At 37.2% G+C, this 19,073-nt stretch overlaps 1 protein-coding gene across 3 annotated transcripts in view; it reads right to left on the bottom strand.

Moving 5' to 3' along the window:
• Nucleotides 1-214: 214 nt before the first annotated feature.
• SGK2 (serum/glucocorticoid regulated kinase 2) overlaps nt 215-19,073 on the bottom strand; it is a 37,917-nt gene continuing 19,058 nt past the window's right edge. For 2 of the 3 annotated variants that reach the window (XM_026682444.2, XM_026682442.2), the window contains 13 exons: nt 15,882-15,951; nt 14,816-14,873; nt 14,020-14,066; nt 12,566-12,623; nt 10,109-10,192; nt 8,539-8,670; nt 7,236-7,348; nt 6,303-6,339; nt 5,786-5,872; nt 5,147-5,242; nt 4,084-4,239; nt 2,290-2,379; nt 215-1,515 (listed from right to left, as the gene is read on the bottom strand). In XM_026682444.2, the coding sequence (XP_026538229.1) occupies nt 1,363-1,515; nt 2,290-2,379; nt 4,084-4,239; nt 5,147-5,242; nt 5,786-5,872; nt 6,303-6,339; nt 7,236-7,348; nt 8,539-8,670; nt 10,109-10,192; nt 12,566-12,623; nt 14,020-14,066; nt 14,816-14,851 (1,089 nt within the window). In that variant the 5' untranslated portion in view covers nt 14,852-14,873; nt 15,882-15,951 and the 3' untranslated portion in view covers nt 215-1,362. Of the gene's footprint in view, nt 1,516-2,289; nt 2,380-4,083; nt 4,240-5,146; nt 5,243-5,785; nt 5,873-6,302; nt 6,340-7,235; nt 7,349-8,538; nt 8,671-10,108; nt 10,193-12,565; nt 12,624-14,019; nt 14,067-14,815; nt 14,874-15,671; nt 15,952-19,073 lie in introns of all 3 variants that reach the window. The other variant, XM_087959383.1, reaches the window with a different exon arrangement.

Raw genomic sequence — 19,073 nt, forward strand, 5'->3', positions numbered from 1 at the left:
TTTGATAGTTTTGTTCTTATACTTACTAGTGGTTCATTTTAGCCAACTCTGGATCTCTTTATAGAGTTTATCAGAAGTCTGTGTTTTTGCTTTTTGCTGATAGTAAGAAATTGTTTTTAGAATGAGCTTGTTATTTTCTTAAAGATCTTGGCTATGCAAGTAGTTATATAATGTGTGAATTGCTATTCATTTTCTAAAAGATGAAAGAAGAATGCATAACTCAAAATTATTTAATGTGGTACAGAGTGGCTGAAAACAACATGACATAGATTATTTGTTCTAAATCTTTAAAAAATGAGACTACATACTATATTGGCATAAGAGCATTGGATGGAAATTGTAACATTCCCTTTTTTATTCATAAAAATCACCTGGTCAACTTTGCCTGTGTTTGAAACAATTCACATGTTGCCAAAAAATTATATATTGTGTCCATAAAATATCACATAGAGACTTTATTTTTTATCTTTTCATCAATACCATTTTGGGCTTAACAGATTTGTTCAGGCAGTTTATTTTTCTTTATCGATTCTTAAAATAAATCCATTTGTTTCTTTTCGATCTGTGCTGTTAAGAGGTAGTTATTATAAGAGTTTAACTTTCAATAAACAGGAACAAATAAGCAAGATTATTTAAAACTATATAAACAGAGATCACTAGAATATTTCCAGGTTAAAGCAACAATACTTGGAATCCAGTAGACTGTATGATGGATGGCTTGCTGTTTCCACCAATTTCATTTTGTTGCAGTGCATTCAAAACTAAAAAGAAATACCTAAAACCTGACAAAAAGCCTGGAGGTGTCAACTGATTTGAGAAAAATGAATTCAATGCCATGCCAATTTCATACCAGTAGGACTAGCTATGAGGACTGGGGTCAAGGAGAGGTAGTTACAGCTTTTCTGACTAACTCAAAAGAGTTCTTCAAGAACATACACAATGAAAAGCAAATTGCAATCAAAAATTCAAGAGCCATAAAATCTAGAATAATATTGCAAGAAAATGGATTCAACTAGTTTGAATTGGTAGTGCCCCAAACTTAAAACAAATGAATACAAAATAATTAGTTATTTAGAATACAATAAATCTCTCCTAAGCATCTTGCGTTCTCTTAGGACTTTATCCATTTGGTGAAAGGCTGTATCAATAAATGTGCTCATGCCTCTACAAATAAAATTATTTTAACTACCGTGATTGGCAATGCTCAGGAAGAGGAACATTCACATTGTAAGTCTCTGTATGTCAAAGTTGCAAAGTTTGCTTCTTTTCCAGTTAGAAGATTAGATAGGTATGTGATGTCTTCCTCTTATTTAAATAATAAGCTAAACCTAGATTTTACAAGTCATATTTACATGAGATGCTTTAATCTTCATCATTTGGTGCATATGAAAAACCCAGGAAAGCATCTGTTGCACTGGAACTGCTGGTAGCTAGATCATGAGTTTGGATGAGGGAACTGGGAACAGTTTCCTGAGTGAATTCTGGGTCAAAATGTCGTAGATCAGCTGGCCCAGCCTTTAAAAAAATATATTATTATTTAAGTTTTAGGCAATAATAACAATAAAGTAAATAGTCATTCTTAAAACCAGAGGGTGTAGAAGGAGAGAAACACAGCAATGTTTTGGGATTATGCTGAATCCTACTAGTCCATTCAACTTTATACTGAGTTGAATTTATGTTACGTTAGGTTCCTTTTATTCCTTTCACATAAAACACTTCGAAGTCAGTCAAACATTCTGGATTACATACATTACATACCATGTTTCTGAGACAAAGTGAGAGGAAGGCCCTGGGTTATTTGTCTGGGGAATGGTGTCCCAATTATTTTCCATTCACTGGTGGAGGGGAAGGGATAGAGGAAAGGAAGCTATTTATTTATTCTATTTATTTATTAAGAAAATTTATATGACTTCCCAGGCAACTTGCAAGAATTAAAAGATAACTACTTGTTTTATGCTCCTATTAAATACATTTTTTTCTGAAAAATACATTTAGCACTATGTGTAATTAGATTTTTAATTAGTTCTAATAGGCAAACTGAGTAAACTGTGATTTCTGCAAGCCATTCTTTACTCTGCAACAATTTCCAGTTTTTCTTTAAAGGCAAATTGCAGTATCCCAAGATGGTAAATCATGTGAATTGGCTCAATATTTCACATGTCAGGAAAATCTGTAACAAATTAAGAAATGTAGATCCATAATACCTGAAAAGCACTCAGAATTGTTAGCTTTTTCTAATATTTCTTCACAATTTCACAAAGATTGCCTATAGCATAATAAACCACTTACCACATTAGGATCAAATGGAGGAGTGATCTTCTTATTATATAAATCATCCCAGTTTATTGGAGCGAAGAACATATGGTTCTTTATTTCAAGCTGAAAAAGTAAAATAAAGATGAGCTGCTATCTGCTACATGTTTATCTATACCTAGCTGCAATGAATCATTGATCTAAATTTACATACTGTAAATAGTTTCCTAAAATACATTTACTAATTGTAAAGATAAACAATTGTACATTGTTATACAGAAGCTCATTGTACCAAATATGTACACAATTAAATCCTGGTATGAACTCAGGCTCAAGCCTACTCAGTAGCAATAAGGGCAGCAAGTGTCAATGTTCCTCCTGTAGGTTATCAAAACACCAGATTACTAGAGAAACCACACAACTCCCCCTCCCCTCAAGTATTCTGTCTCTGTATTGCAAAGATATATGAAGCAAAAGCACAAGGCTGCCAACTTGTCAGGAAAAGCCCAATTAATTCCCAATCCTCACTCTCTTCAAATCCCCATCCCTCTGGTAACTCCCAGATCATCAGGCTTCTAAGATGGACCGTTCTAATAGGTTCCTTGCTTTGGCAGAGGTCTAGGAAAGCTAAAATTCTCAGTCTGAGTAGAAAGTGATCTGTTCATGAAAGAATAAAGACCAGATCAAATTATCTATCTATCTATCTATCTATCTATCATCTATCTATCTATCTATCTATCTATCTATCTATCTATCTATCTATCTATCTATCTATCTATCTATCATCTTTTTTGTGGATTCACAAATGGAGGCTAGGGACTTACATACTTTTTTAGGTAATGGAGGTTGAAATCACCCTAAAACCTATTTCTTGAAGACTCTCTCATGAGCCCTAAGGTCCAGGAGCTCACAAAGGGCCATTGAGGCAATCAGGGCACCCTAACTTGTGTCTATATCACAACCTAACATACAAGCAGTTGGAACTAGTCACCTCAGCTGACTCAGAATTCTTTAGGGATTTCATAAGCTTCACCTTCTAACACCGTGTTGGCGAACCTATGCCATACGTGCCAGAAGTGGCATGCAGAGCCATTTCCCCTGGCACGCAAGAGATCACCTGGAAGAGCCCCACTGCGCATGCATGTGGTGCCGCCCGACAGCTGATTGTCGGGTATCTGGTGCGCATGTGCAGGGGGCAGAGGGGGGTATGCGGGATATGAACGTACATGTGCAGGATGTTGTTGCACGCAAGAGGGGAATCGCACATGCATGCACAAAGACATGCAGTGCACGAGGGAATTGCATGCTCAGATGCACAGTGCTGGCTGAAAAGTACAGTACATTGAGATATAAATGTAGAAGCAGAAGTACATTAAGTGTGTAATGGAAATGCCCATTAGTTTTCCTTTTTCTGTATACTATTCTGTATACTATGTCCAGCCTTAAAATTGATATAGCAAAATATGAAAGTTTCCATTAACCTATTGAATATATAGCCCACTCTAATCTTCCACTTGTACTGCTTAAATTCCAAATTATCTAGTTATTTAAGTTCTATTATATATTTATTAAGCAGCAAACTGTACAGTATTTGTAGCATTCCAAAATGCAGAAATTATAAAAATAAAAAACTGTGCTGGATGAAAGTGAAGATAGTGGAGATACATTGATAAAGGAGTAGCAGTGATGGGGCAGAGAAAATATCAGAAATAGTGAAAAGAGTTGTGAAATCTCACACACACTGCTACAGATTTAAAATACTGCCAAGTAGGATCGAGTTTTAGCAGGACAAGATGCCTGGGGTTCCAAGAATAAGCAGTTATCACATACAAAATCGGTCTTGGTTCCAAGCCTCTTCTTCTGGTCTTTATGAAGGAGTCCTTGTAGGATATCACAAGCTGCTATGGTCTTGGTTCCTTGAATCTGAAGTGGTTTGTGCAGAATATTCTCATACATCTGTGACATGTCTCGGCTGTAAAATGGAGGCTGACAGTAAAAATAGGAAAAGGTCAATAGCATATAGTACAATGTAAATTTGTATCGCGTTTAGATAAAATGCAATTCATGCTGTTTCTTATATAAGTTTAATGAAAGAAATGTATGCTATTATAGTTTGTTTAAAATAAATTACTGAATAAACCATTCAAAAGTTAGACTACCATATTTGTCTGAAATGGTAAGTAGGGGGCATTGAACAAGAAGACCTCCAAGGTCTCTTCTAAATTCTATTCTAAGTTCTATTCTAAGTTCTATTCTATTCTATTCTATATTCGTTGTAGGTGAAAAATACAGGGCAAGATGGCAGCAAACATTTACAGGAAAAGTGCAAAAGCTATATGTTCACAGTTTAGGTTTGATAGCCCTAAGGAATAGCTTTATTAGTAAGATTAAATGTGTGTGCTGCACAATTAGTTCATTTGTATTAATATAAACTGATCCAATCCTGCTTCCAAACATACAATTATCAACATGACTGATATGCTGACAGACTTAACATATGCAAGAACTCAAGCACCCTTTAATTAATTGATCGACTGAGCCACCTGGCAATTGATTTGAAGACACTGTTATCCAAATTCCACCTATGCTGGAATATGATAAACATGGCTAATTATACTAGCATACAGGGATAAGCAGCACAAGATAGGGTTCTAATAACACTCTGAGGCAGTAAAACATGGCAACATGAAGATGTCTAGACTTCAATTCCCAGAATTCTTTAGCTAGGCTGGCTAGAGGATCCTAGAAGTTGAATTCTAGACAGCTTAAACTTTTATGTAAAAAACCTGATGCTGTTTCTTGTCCCTTTGTCTGAAGTTTGTTTATATATTAGGATGAAAAGCCATTCCCATTCCCAGGCCATTTTAGTCTCCACTTCAGAAGCAAAACTTACCAAGCCAAATAGCATTTCATAAAGCACAGCTCCAAGGCACCACCAGTCAACAGTTCGGTCATAAGGCTGCTTTTTAAGTACTTCTGGAGCCAAGTACTGTAGAAATATGTGGAAATTTTAATAATAATATATCATTATATACACAAAGGATTGCAATTACTTTCCCAAAAGCCACATTTATTTTCTTTATTGGAAGTAGTACAAAAAAGTATGTATTTAAGTGGTAATGATACATCTATATGAGTATTTTTTTAAAGTATGCCCTGAGGATCCCTGGGGACTTCCCCAAGACCCCACAGAGGTCTGTGAAATAAAAATTTGAAGATATTTGCAAAAATTTAAAACAATGGCTCTCTTGTCATTGTTATTTTTTATTTATTAAAAATATGAGTTTTTCATAATTTTTTAAAATTAATGTTAATATCTGATGGCTTGAATACTACCATATTAATTTACAGGATTCAACAGATAAATATTCTACATGCATCAATTTTAATTTTTGATAGAATAAGTATCAATAAATACAACCCATGGACACAAGCTCTTTTGGGAAGAGCTTTTGGGAAGAGCTTTTTCTTTATTTTAAAAAGTAGGACAGGTTCCTGAGAGTAAAAAAAATTAAGAAACACTATATCATACTTCTGGTGTGCCACAAAAAGTAGATGTTGTTTCTTCTGGCTCCATTCCTTCTTTGCAAAGCCCAAAATCTGTCAGAACAATGTGACCCTGAAGGATTAGGGAGAAATTTCAGTCTTCTTGATATATTTCAAAATAGACAACAAAACAAATAGGCTTTTTAAATCTGGAGCTGGTAACAATGCCCTTTGTTTTTTTAGTAATATTTTTATCAAACATAACCCAGGCAACTGTGAATCCTGAGCAGAAGTCCACAAGCAAAATATTAGTTACTAAAAACTAGCAACTTGCAGTGAAACTCAGAAGCAGTGACTGGGGAAAGCCTGGGACCATTTCACAAGTCATTTCTCACACATGACATGCTCTTAATTATACATGTCTCACACTTGACACAGCATGCAAATGTTTCATCATAAACTACTGGAAACTATAGGAGGTAGTTGTTAGACATTACTAAATCTGGTCTCTCTTAACAGTGACAATTTTAATTTTCTCCATACAACAACACTAATAAACATACCTGACAATCCAAAAGAATATTTTCAGGTTTCAAGTCCCTTAAAAAAAGAGAGAACAAGAAAGGAATTTATGTTTATATGGTACAGCAGGGACAGACAGAAGATAGATCCAGATCTCTTGCAGTAACGTATAGATTCCCATTCAGCCATCCCAAATGCAGTGCTCAGACAAAGAAACTTTAAGACAGTCTGTATAGCTTTCAAACTTCTTGAGTATATCCTTAATGTATTTTTTCAATATGCTAGACTTCAGTTCCCATAATTCCTATGCAACCTGATCATATCATCTGAGGGATACCTAGCTGGGAAAGACTATGTTAAAATGATTGGTATGCTCCAAATTATCATTTTCAACTAATGATTTCAATTCACTCTGAAATCCATTTTGTGGTAAAGCGATAGTCTCTATTGGAGCACACTTTGACATATGCTGTCTGCTTGCTCTCTGTCTCTGTCTCTCTCTGTCTCTCTCTCTGTCTCTCTCTCTCTCTCTGTGTGTCAGATTTTTATTCCTGGCAATTGCCTAGACAAGTCCCATTGAGTTTTTGGCGAGGTTTCAGAAATGGTTTTTCATCTCCTTCTTCCTAAAGCTGAGACATTCACTGCCCCAAGGTCACTAAGCTGGTTTCATGCCTAACACAGGACTAGAACTCCCAGTCTCCCAGGTTCTGGTCTGATGCCTTAACCAGTACACCAAAATGGCTCTCTATGGCATGCTCTAAAGATATCCAATATAGCAACACTTGGATTTGTCAGAGGGTCTTGGGGGCTTTTCTCGGACAAACATATTTCTAAATAAATGCAAAAATCTCAGAGAAACTCGCCCCATGTTATTTTGCTCACAGGCAGCCAAACCTATTCCGTTAATTCACATGTTGATATGTTTTGCAGCAAGCAATAGGATCAATACCTGCTCTGATGCCAACATAATTTACCTGTATATGATATTCAGTGAGTGAAGGTAGCCCACCGCACTGGCCATCTCTGCTGCATAGAAGCGAGCACGAGGTTCACGAAAACAGCGCTCCCTTTGTAGGTGGAAGAATAACTAGAAACAGAGAGAGAAAAACTTAGGAAAGCAGCACAATGTTTCATAAACCCTCTTTTTATTTAACACAATCAAAAGATAGCAATAGCACTTAGACTTATATACTGCTTCTTACTGCTTTATAGCCCTCTCTAAGCAGTCTACAGAGTCAGCATATTGCCCCAACAATCTGGGTCCAATATCATACACCCTGCTCAAACAATTTTAGCAGTTTCATTTCGGCATTCCCATTTGGAAAGTTGAAAGAATTATTTTACCCACTTTTTAGTAAATAGATTTTACTTTCATTAGTAACTTTTCATTCCTTGGGGAGTATCGATATTCACTTAGGGGAGGACTAGAACCTAGTTTCTAGTCCAGCACTTTAACCGCTATACCTTGATGGCTGTCATTTTCATGTATTCTTTATTATTAGTTTGGTTGTTTTTTTCATTGTGAACTGCTTCAAGATACTTTGACATAGGAAATAGCACACATATGTTGCAAATGATAATGATGATAAATATTATTTATACAACCCCAGTTATGTAACCAGATCACTGCCTAATTTTAACACAATTTCATAGGGAACTGCTCCAGTATTTTATAAAGGTAGTTCTCCACTTATGCCTGATCGCTTGGTGACCTTCTGATGTTATGACAGACTCCCCCAAAGATACTTACAACCTGGTTCTGAATGTCTGACAGCCACTACCCACTGCAGTCAAATGACTGCATTTTGGGTGCTTGGCAATTGGTCCCCATTTATGGCCATTTTCCAGCATCACACAGTCATGTGACCATGATTTGTGATGTTTTTGATGAAAATCGACATTTATTTCCAGGTTTTGAGAAAAAAATCCCATAATGAACATTAATGACCTTAATGACCACAGCATTTGTTTGATGACTGCAGTGTTTGCTTTATAGCCACCATGTTCACTGTATGACTGCTACAAAAAAGAAGTCAAAAGTTGGTGACCTGCTTTAGGGACATCACAACTTATGACCATAATTCCAGGCTCAATTAAGGTTGTAAGAAGGACTAACTTCAATTTTAGTCTTCTGTCCAAGGTTGATTTAGTTATCATCCAGCCATGCACTGAATCATTCATAGGAGTGAAGGAGAAAATGTCAATGCAGTTTAGATTGAAAATGAAATCTGCCAATGATGCTAGGATTTGTGAAAAAGAGCACAGACAGGTACTTGCCTCTCCTCCATTTACATAATCCAGTACAAAGTAGAGTTTCTCCTTGGTCTGGAAAGAATAGTGGAGCCCCACGAGGAAAGGATGTTTCACATTCTTCAGGAGCACATTGCGTTCTGCCATTATGTGGTTTTGCTATCAAGAACCAAGAAGGAGAAACATGCAAATATGCAGGGTAGTTTTTTTAAAAAAAGATGTAGCAAAAAGAACTACAGAAATTGAAATCTCCAATGATACTAGGATTTGTGAAAAAGAACACTTTGGAGGAGGGATCATTCAAATCTACTCGCTGTAGAATACCTTATGCCACCAGACTTGAAATTCTAGAACTAGAAAACCTTGAATTACGCCGTCTTCGGTCTGACTTAAGCATGGTATACAAAATCATACATTGCAATGTCCTACCTGTCAATGAATACTTCAGCTTCAACCATAACAACACAAGAGCACACAATAGATACAAACTCAAAGTAAACCGCACCAAACTTGATTGCAGGAAATACGACTTCAGCAATAGAGTGGTCAATGTCTGGAATACTCTACCCGACTCTGTAGTTTCTTCCCCAAACCCCAAAAACTTTAACCTTAGACTGTCTACTATTGACCTCACCCCTTTCCTAAGAGGTCTGTAGGGGGCGTGCATAAGCACACCAACGTGCCTACCGTCCCTGTCCTATTGTTTCTCCTATTCTTTTATTTTTCTTGTATGTAACCATTTCATGTATTCACAACTATGTATACATTTATACTTATTATCTTGTAAACAATTGGCAAATCAAATAAATAAATAAATAAATAAAATAAAACTCCCATGGGGCCAAAAAAAAAAATGTTTTTACTTGCTACTTTCAAATAGCATCTTTAGCAGAGAGTGGGTTTTTTTAAACAGACTGTAGAAAGGAAGAAACAGAGTTAATGTAGCTCTCCTTCTATGCCTTTTTTTGCTATAAATTGAATGTATTAGAGGAATCCACTAAAGGCATGTGGATGACATGGCTTTCACACCAAGTATTGTGTGCTATCTGCCAGCTATTGATAAGGTTCTATATGCCCAACTTACTTTTCCTTCATATTGTTGTCAGTTTTACCTCAGAGGCTTAAAAACAGAACAGAAGAAAAGCATACAGGAAAGTCCATTCTTATTGATATGGAAGGTTAAGAAGGAAGTAGAGAGCAAATCTGGTTTCTGGGGGTTGTCAATGTTTTTTGGGGGGCTGGGGGGGCTTGCAATGTGCTATCATTGGATGGTAGCATAACAACACGAGAGATCATTACAGCAACAACTGCAGGGGTTTTCTAATGCACGATAGACCTGATGGATAGACCAAGTTCCTAACTGGATCAGAAGACAGTAGCATAAAATAGTTCCTAAAACCAATAAACTATTATCATTTATTGCTACTAAATTCTTCATAGAAATATATACATGCAAGCATATGCCTATCAACATAACCATTACACATGCTAAAATATAAATATCTGTCATTTGGTTAAAAAAGATCATACTACAGAAGAAGGCAGAAGTAGTAAAATATTCTGTACTCAATGTAAACAAAATATATTTCAAACTGACCTCTTTTTTCTTAAGGATGGACTTTTTCTGCAAAACTTTTATAGCATAGAATCTTCCATCAGACTTGTGTTTGGCCAAAAGGACCTGCAATAGAAATGAGAGACCAAGAAGCTTTCAGTACCAATTTTCAACTATCCCAGTTGGCCTGTTTTAGAAGCACAATGCTAGCAACCAAAAAAAATCTATGTGATATATATTAACAGCACAAGAAATATAGAGAGTTTGAAAAGAGTTTGTTTCTTCTAATCATATCAAAAGGAGACATCTGTTCTGAGGGGGGGAAATTGGAGGCAAAAACCAATACTTAATTGAAAATGTTTAATATTATAATATAGAAAAATGGCAGTAATCTATGACTTGCTAATCCATTCCATTTATAAGTGTTTATTGCTTTCAATATAACAGGCTAAACTGAGACATTCATTTTAAAAAGTAAAATACTCTGGAATTTCTAAATGGAATTTAAGAAATGGGACTTTTAATATGGAACAATAACTAAGCCTGAGGCCTTTACATGCCTTCATCTGGTATGCCAGCTGTGCCAGCTCTGCTGTTTCCTAGATCGGAAGGTATTTTGGATAATCCCTCACATCCTGTTCACTTTGCAGCTTGACTACTGCAATATACTCTACATGAGGCTGTCCTTGAGGACTATATAGATGCTTCAATTGATCCAGAATTAGTATCAACAGTGATGGTCTCGATTCCTTTGATTAAACAATACAAACTATTGAGACCCCAGGAATGCATCTTCTCTGTAGCAGTGCCTGCCCTCTGGAACAAGGTTTTCCCCAAGATCTGGAAGGTCTTTACCCTATTGGTGTTTCAAAGAGTCGTGAAGACTTGGCTCTTCACCCAGGCCTCTTGCAAGGGTAATTGAAGCTCCTTTCTGGGCAGAAAGTGAAAAACTAGAGTAATCTGGTAGACATTGTAGGAGGAAAGCTGAGTTAATCTATTGTGGCAAAAAAAAATCAGAAGTCTGGTAGCACCTTTTAAAATAAATATTATTAAAAGACATACGCTTTTGTGAGATGCATTTGATGAAATGAACTGCTACTCATGAAAGCTTATGCCTTTTAGTACATTTCATTAGTCAGAAAAGATGCTGTCAGACTCCTGATAATAATCTCAGTGAACCCGAGCTGGCAGCAACAATAAAATCATTTCACTGGAGTACTGATCTTTTAGGAGATCAATAATACTCTCAGAGAAATAGATGATTGAAATGCCTAGTCAAACACCATCATCACCACTCCACAAATGCCTGTCTGAATTATCAGAAGAAATACAGAGCAAAGGATCTTAAACCAGAGAACTCTCGGTGTTATTGTGCCTATGGATCTTTCTTCCTTTTGTGGTACTGAGCCAAATAGAACTTGATCCTTTTTCCAAATGAAATCTTTATTGTGATAATAGATCAGCTTAAGGTAGCTGGTATAGAAACAATTTTTTTAAGCTGAAAGATATAAAAATAGTATACACAACATAGGGAGAGTGGGGTACACAGCATTAGAAGGGATAACAGATTTACCAGAGTATAATTTAAAAGAAAATAAAAAAGATATATAAACATATATACTTTTTAATATCTTTTACCTTATAAAATAGGTAATTGTTTGTGTTCCACCCTTATTGTGTCCCACCCTTATTGGCAAATAAATTTAATAAATAAGTAAAACAATGAAAGATGTCTTTAGGCTATTTCAGTAGTCATCTAGGGATGAGAGAAGCAACATAATAAAAACATGTCCCTCAAAAACGATTGGTAAGGCATTTACACATCATTACAAATAATGTACAGGGATGAACCAAGAGATGCATTTCTAGACATCTTGAATTTTTTTGATGTTTTAAAGATATACTCTCATTTGAATTTCCCTTGACACAGTGGCAATCTGAAAGATTAGGAGCCACAAATAGTGCTTTGTGCCTTGTTATATGGAATAGATTCATTGAAATGCCAATCATCATAATCATTAGTAGCAGAAGCAAATCCACACTTTTTTATTGTAAATATGGAAGCAAGTTTGGCTTAAGGCAACTTTCTATGAGCAGTTGAAAAATAAATTATATTCCTGCCCATTCACTCTCATTATTTTTTACTACATTTATATACTGTTCATACAACTCTAGGTGTTATGAGTTAAAATTGGTTTATTTTATTACTGAAGAAAAAAAAATCCCAGAAGCACTTTCTGCCCTGTTTTCCACAGAATAATTTAATAGTAAGCATTTCTTACGAATAAATAATCAAGAAGTTGCTATGTTTCACGCATACAAAATACAGTATATGGCCTAAGGTATCCATCTCACTGTGCCTTATGATTGGACTATTCTGACTGGGAAAATAGCACGTGCAAATGTTACATTAATTCCCAAAAGTCAAAAGCCATGAATGAAAAACTATTTGGATCAACAAGCGGTCCACAAGAAAACTTCCCAAACTAGGTTACTTACTTTCCCAAAGCTTCCTTTGCCAATTATTTTTAGGAAGTCAAAATCAGTTGGCTTGGCACTATTAGGGGGGAAAAAAGACAAAATAAATACACCAAAGGCCTTCTTCTATATTAGTTAGAACTTTGTCCTCTACCTCTAAATCAATCATAATACATTTTTGCAGCGTGGATGATAAAATGGATCTACAAAGGCTGATAAGTTTAGAGTTGTATTTTACTTCAATTTCTCTCCCAGTGTCATTCATTCCAGGGGGCTTATTTTGGGGTGTAGGACTCAAGGCACAATAACTCTTTCTACTAACCCAACCCTCCCCCAATAGTTTCTTACTTTCCCATAATCTGCTGTTCTAGTCTGGCAAATGGTTACCCCTGCCCAAAAGCAAGCAAAGAAGTTCAGGATGTAGATACTTACTTTCCTTCACCCGTGAAGGCAAACATGTATGTTTTATTGGCTGAGATCAGAGGTGGTATTCAGCAGGCTCTGACCAGTTCTGGAGAACCAGTAACGGAAATTTTGAGTAGTTCAGAGAACTGGCAAATACCACCTCTGACTGGAAATTTTACAGTATCCTTCCCCTGCCACGCCCACCAAGCCATGCCCACAGAACCAGTAGTAAAAAAAAAATTGAATCCACTGGCTGAGATGTAAAGGTTTCATTGTCTGTGAGCTATTACAATGCAATTCCAAGGTCAAAAAATAATAATGAAGCCCACTACTGGGCTCCAGGTAACCTTTGTGTAAAATATTAACAGTTAACTCAAGGCTATAATTTTATTCTCCCCATACCCCTCCCCATCATTAAAATACACTGTGGTCCCTGCACGTATTTCTTGCTTGTACTACCAATGAATTATTAGCAGCCTATAAGAGAAGGTTTTACTGGAGCTCGAAATAGCTAGCCTTATATTATGGAGTGGAGTGGAGTGGAGTGGAGTGGAGTGGAATGGAGTGGAATAGAATAGAATAGAATAGAATAGAATAGAATAGAATAGAATAGAATAGAATAGAATAGAATAGAATAGAAGAATTGGAAGGGACCTTGGAGGTCTTCTAGTCCAACCCCCTGCTTAGACAGGAAACCTTATACCATTTCAGACAAATGGTTATCCAATCTCTTCTTAAAAACCTCCAGTGTTGGAGCATTTACAACTTCCGGAGGCAAGTTGTTATATTGGTTAATTGTTCTAACTGCTAGGAAATTTCTCCTTAGTTCTAGGTTGCTTCTCTCCTTGATTAGTTTCCACCCATTGCTTCTCGTCCTGCCCTGGGGTGCTTTGAAGAATAACTTGACTCCCTCTTCTTTGTGGCAGCCCCTGATATATTGGAACACTGCTATCATGTCACCCCTAGTCCTTCTTTTCATCAAACTAGACTATAATTCTATAATATAGAAGGAAAACCATCAATTTCTTTGTATTCCATAGTGCTATGAATGGTCTTTTCCATGGTCTTACTTGGGATTAGCAGATGGTCCAAGGTTGATATTGTCACTTGGTGATGGCTGTAGATAGAAAACAAAAAGTCATGAAGTTGAGTAACAATTGTTTGCAGGCAGACCTTAAACTATAACCATTTGTTGAGTAACCATTTGAAGTTACAATTGTGACATGAAAAAAGTGACTTACTACCAGTCCTCAAACTTACAACCATCATAGCATCCCCATGGTCACATTAGCAAAATTTGGGTGCCTGGCATGTATTGCAGCATCCCAGGATCATGGAATTGCTACCTTCCCAGCTGGCTAACAGGAGCAAAGTCAATGGGAGAAGCTGGATTTGCTTAAGGACTGCATTCCTCACTTAACAACTGCAGTGATTTGCTTAACAACCATGGCAAAAAAGGTCATAAAGTCACTTAACCACTGCCTTGATAAGCCATGGAAATTCTGGTCCCAAATGTGGTAATAAGTCAAGGACCCACCTGTACATTGGCTAATTGTGGCCACATCTATGAAAAAAAGACTGAAGCTACCTAATTGCAAAGAATGGTAAATTTGCAGAGAAACCCATACCAGGATAACCCAGCAGTTCCCCCCAACTCGGTGTTCTTCAGATGTGTTGGGTCTCAGCTCTCATAATCACTAGCCAGTCAGCAAATCCAAAGGGGCCACCTTTGGGCAGACTGGCCTATGATGGATAAAATTGTTTTTCTCCCAACTGATCTAAGGCAGCTAAGTAACTTTGCCCCATCTTCTCTTTGTTCAAAATTGTCCCATCACCGATACTTTTAATGAAGATCTCAGCCCTTACCTGGCTATTGTGCTCTGGGCTTCTGGAATGGTCCATTAAAACAGCTACTCTTTCAGCACTGAGGGTTAAAAAGAGAATGATTAACTGAGAAAAGTGGAACAAGACTGAGACACTGAGACTCCACCATTACGTCACAGGTCTCATTTAAACCCTGGGGGGTTAATTTGGCTGTCACAGTTAAGAAATAAAACTTCTTATTAAACCCATAGTCTAACAAAGCCAGAACAGAGCTGTTATTTGTGATAACAGTTGGAATGGCATTCAGCCATTTCTTGTCCTATTTTAAGTGAGGATTAATTAAAACCTTGTCAGCAAATTAATCTATTTTTTCCTGCTTTTATCACCGAATAGTTAGAATTGTCGAGGCAATTTGTATACTTTACACACTTTTACAATTAAAGGTGTAATTAGATCTTTCAAAGTCTTTTTGAAGTTTTCAAAGCCATCTCTTTACTATTTCCCCACTGTAAATCCACCCCCAAGTTACAATTAGCCCTTAATAGATACTCCTGTTGTACATTTCTCCTCCTTGTTCCCTGTGAAATTATTAGCAGACTACATTCAAAGAATGACATTTTGTAACAAGGAAGGATTAACTGCAGAGTATCTATATATACTCTGAAAACTCTAATCCTAACATTTTTTGGAGCAAACTCCCACAAACCAAACATGAGACATTTCCAGTTGTAAAGGCAAAGGCTAAAAAAAAATAATCATTTGGCAGTTCCACGCTAGCATATCCCCTTATTTCTTAAAAGCAAAGACATTAAGTAAAAGTGCCACATTTCAAAATATCCTCTATAGGCCCCAGAATTAAGTCTCATTTTCGGGTATCTTACTTAAGTCCCTTACTTACATCTGCCTGACAAAAAGCTCTCCTTGGAAGCGGAGCAGTGTAACAAAGCCATATTGAGTAACAAATCCCAGTTTGTGCAAGTCGTGGTTCCCTCTGCATCATGCCTGTGCCAGTCGGCTCAATTCACTGCTTATTCCTGGTAGGAGGGCATCCTCAGGCTGAATTTTAAAGGAACAGCACCCCATTGACAGAAAAAAAACAGATACTCACTAGGAGCACAGCCTGGAACTGGAGGCCTTGATGGTCTGTTCCAACTTCTCTCGACTTTGTTTTATGAAATCTACAGAAAAAGGGAGTGGGGAAGCAGGGAGGAGGAGTGGAAGTTAGCAAACTAAATAAACGCTTCAGGTGGCAATGTGATCACAAGAAATATACACAGAGGCACATTTGTTCTACAGTGACCTTGCCCTTCTCATGCACCTACCCGTAAGTCAAAATAAGCAGTCTTCATGAGAAGCAGAAGCAGACCTGTTTGCTCTAGGAAGGAGCTTCAAACTTTACTCAGAGAACAATGCAGAAACAAATTGTGAAACCAGGAAGAAATGATGTCCTAGAAGCAGTAGCCTCCAGTCTCCCTTTCGAATAATACTACCAGAACTGGCCTGCTTTTCTGAGTGATACATATAGATCTCATCATATGATAGAAGAGCCACTCTTGAATGCATATCTGGCATGCCTATACCTCTCAAACTCTCCAAGCATTTTGTGAACACAAATATAAGACCACCAACCCCTTTATCTCAAAAAGTGATAACAAGTCAGTGGACAATTCCCAAATCAGATAAATGTGGTATTGCTGGAATACAGGTAGTCCTATAATTGAGACCAAAGTTTATGTTGCTTTTTGAGACATTTAAGTTTTGCTCCATTTTATGACTTTCTTGCCATGATTGTTAAGTGAATCATTGCAGTTGTTAAGTTAATAACCCGGTTGTGAAGTGAATCTGGCTTCCCCCATTGATTTTGCTTGTCAGGTGGTTGCAAAGTTGTTCCCATAATCTGGCAACACTGCAACCATCATAAATATGAACCAGTTGCCAAACATCCAAATTTTGGATCCCCCCCATGAACATGGGGGATGCTACAATGGTCATAAGTGTGAAAAATGGTCATAAGTCACTTTTCAGTGTTGCTGTAACTTCAAACAGTCACTAAATGAACTGTTGTAAGTTGAGGACTGCCTTTACAAAGATTTTTCTAAGCTCCCTTTCAAGATAAAGACAGCTGACAATATAACAGACATTAGAAATAAGAAAATCTATACCCTTGGTAATATACTGTCATATTTTAATAAAAGCGGTCATTTCCAGTTTGCTCTGAGCACCATGTGTGCCTGTTGGATGGTATCTTGCGTTTTCCATTCATGAATCTGATTGAGGTTTCTTTTTGTTTTAAAGTTGGTTAGAAAATAAACAATAGGCATTGAACAAAATAAGCCACGGTCACAGCTGTTGATAACAGATAAACAGGGTATGTGCAGAAATTCTCCAAAAGGATTTGGGATATCGATTGGATCTCTGGAAATAATCTAATCCAGTTTGGGCTGCTTCTGAGTTAGTCACTTCTTCCTCTATAAATGGATTTTGAGCAAGATATTCTAAATATGGAACGACCTGTGGTTCTGTGAGTGCGTGCTGTGCAGCGTTCAAAAACCACCAATTTGAACCTAAAAAGCTTACCTTCTAGGGCAGCCCCGATAAGTAAAACAGCTGAGGCACGGAAATCCACTGTGCCATGGGAATCAGCTGAGCTCAGAAAGTCGGTAATATAGGACAGGATAGGGTGAGGTGGGTGGGTGGGTGTGGCCAGCTGATCATTGGAACTACCAGTTCGCTAGAACCAGTCTGAACCAGCAGCAGCCCCCCCACTATATGGAACCCTATTGCCTTACATAGCTGTCATGTTTTTTTTAAAAAAAAGCAGAATAGGATGACTTTTACACAAAAGCTAGACTTTATGAGGAGATCAAGTGTGATAAATGTCATAGGCAGTGCTAGCTGGAAGTCTCATCACTTCTAGGGAAGTTGGTGATAAGACATTTGCCTCCAGAGTCACCCTGTGACCACTGCAAATTTAAGTTAATGGTGATGAACGTAGATGAAGGTACAGGAAAACATTCTTGCTCCTTTAGAAAAGCAAAACAGATGTTCAAAACGTTCTCCCAATCTAATGAACCATGAAGAAGAATTTGAAAAGTAATACGAAGAGGAATTTGAACTATCTTTTCAAAGATGTGACAATTGGCTGGTAGAACTACCAATCAAAGAATGGCAACATTGGTCACCTCCAGTGGTGGGATTCAAATTCTTTTACTACCGGTTCTGTGGGCGTGGCTTGGTGGGCATGGCAGGGGAAGGATACTGTAAAATCTCCTGTCAGAGGTGGGATTTATGCTGGTTCTCGGAACTCCTCAAAATTTCCGCTACCGGCTCTCCAGAACTGGTCAGAACCTGCTGAATACTACCTCTGGTCACCTCCTCACAGATTATATTCCAGCAGGAGAGGAAACTATGAGAGAGGGTCTTGGGAAGTTAATGGAAGGACAGGTCTAAGGAAGGCTCAGATGCTAAATCTGGGAATACCCTCCTCCCCCAAATCAGGAAGCCCTTTTGTTGCTATTTCGCAAAAATCAAGCTTCTTTCTTCTTTTGCTAACTACACGACTGTGTTATACTGTATATTCCCACATTCCACACAATTAAACAACACAAACACAAAAATTCTAAGGCCTCAAAAGGGTTTTGCAGTTTCAACAGGACAAAAGAATAATAAAGGAAAGATTTTACAGAGCAAAACTTATATCCCACCAAGCAGTGGTGGGATTCAAATTTTTTTACTACTAGTTCTGTGGGCGTGGCTTGGTGGGCGTGGCAGGGTAAGGATACTGTAAAATCTCCAGTCAGAGGTGGTATTTGCTGGTTCTCCAAAGTACTCAAAATTTCTGCTACCAGTTCTCCAGAACTGGTCAGAACCTGCTGAATACCACCTCTGCCACCAAGTCATAATAGGATCTTTAAATCTCCAACTTGCATTATTCAGCATCCTGGAAACTGGTGGTTTTTTTAGTTCAATAGAACTTTTCCAAACACAATTCTTGGTAAAAATAAATCTGGATCTAACCCATAAAAAGTGCAATGAATCATTATAAGCAATATAGCTTTTATAAGAAATGAAAGTCTTTTTTAAAAAGCTTAAGGTACATCAGTTGTAGAATTCATGTTTAACAGAGTATGTCTACCGATAGGGACAAAAGCAGAAAGTCATAACATGCAGACACATTGTTCAGATGACATGTGTACTTTGCTTGTCAACTTTGCATGTGTCACCTGAACAATGTGTCTGCATTCCTATTATTTATACAAACCTTTGATATTTGTAAAAAATGCATTTAACCTTTCATTTG

The sequence above is a fragment of the Notechis scutatus genome, chromosome 3, assembly GCF_049901735.1.
Source record: "Notechis scutatus isolate UNSWTSFEM ecotype Mainland chromosome 3, rNotScu1.2, whole genome shotgun sequence".
NCBI lineage: Eukaryota > Metazoa > Chordata > Lepidosauria > Squamata > Elapidae > Notechis > Notechis scutatus.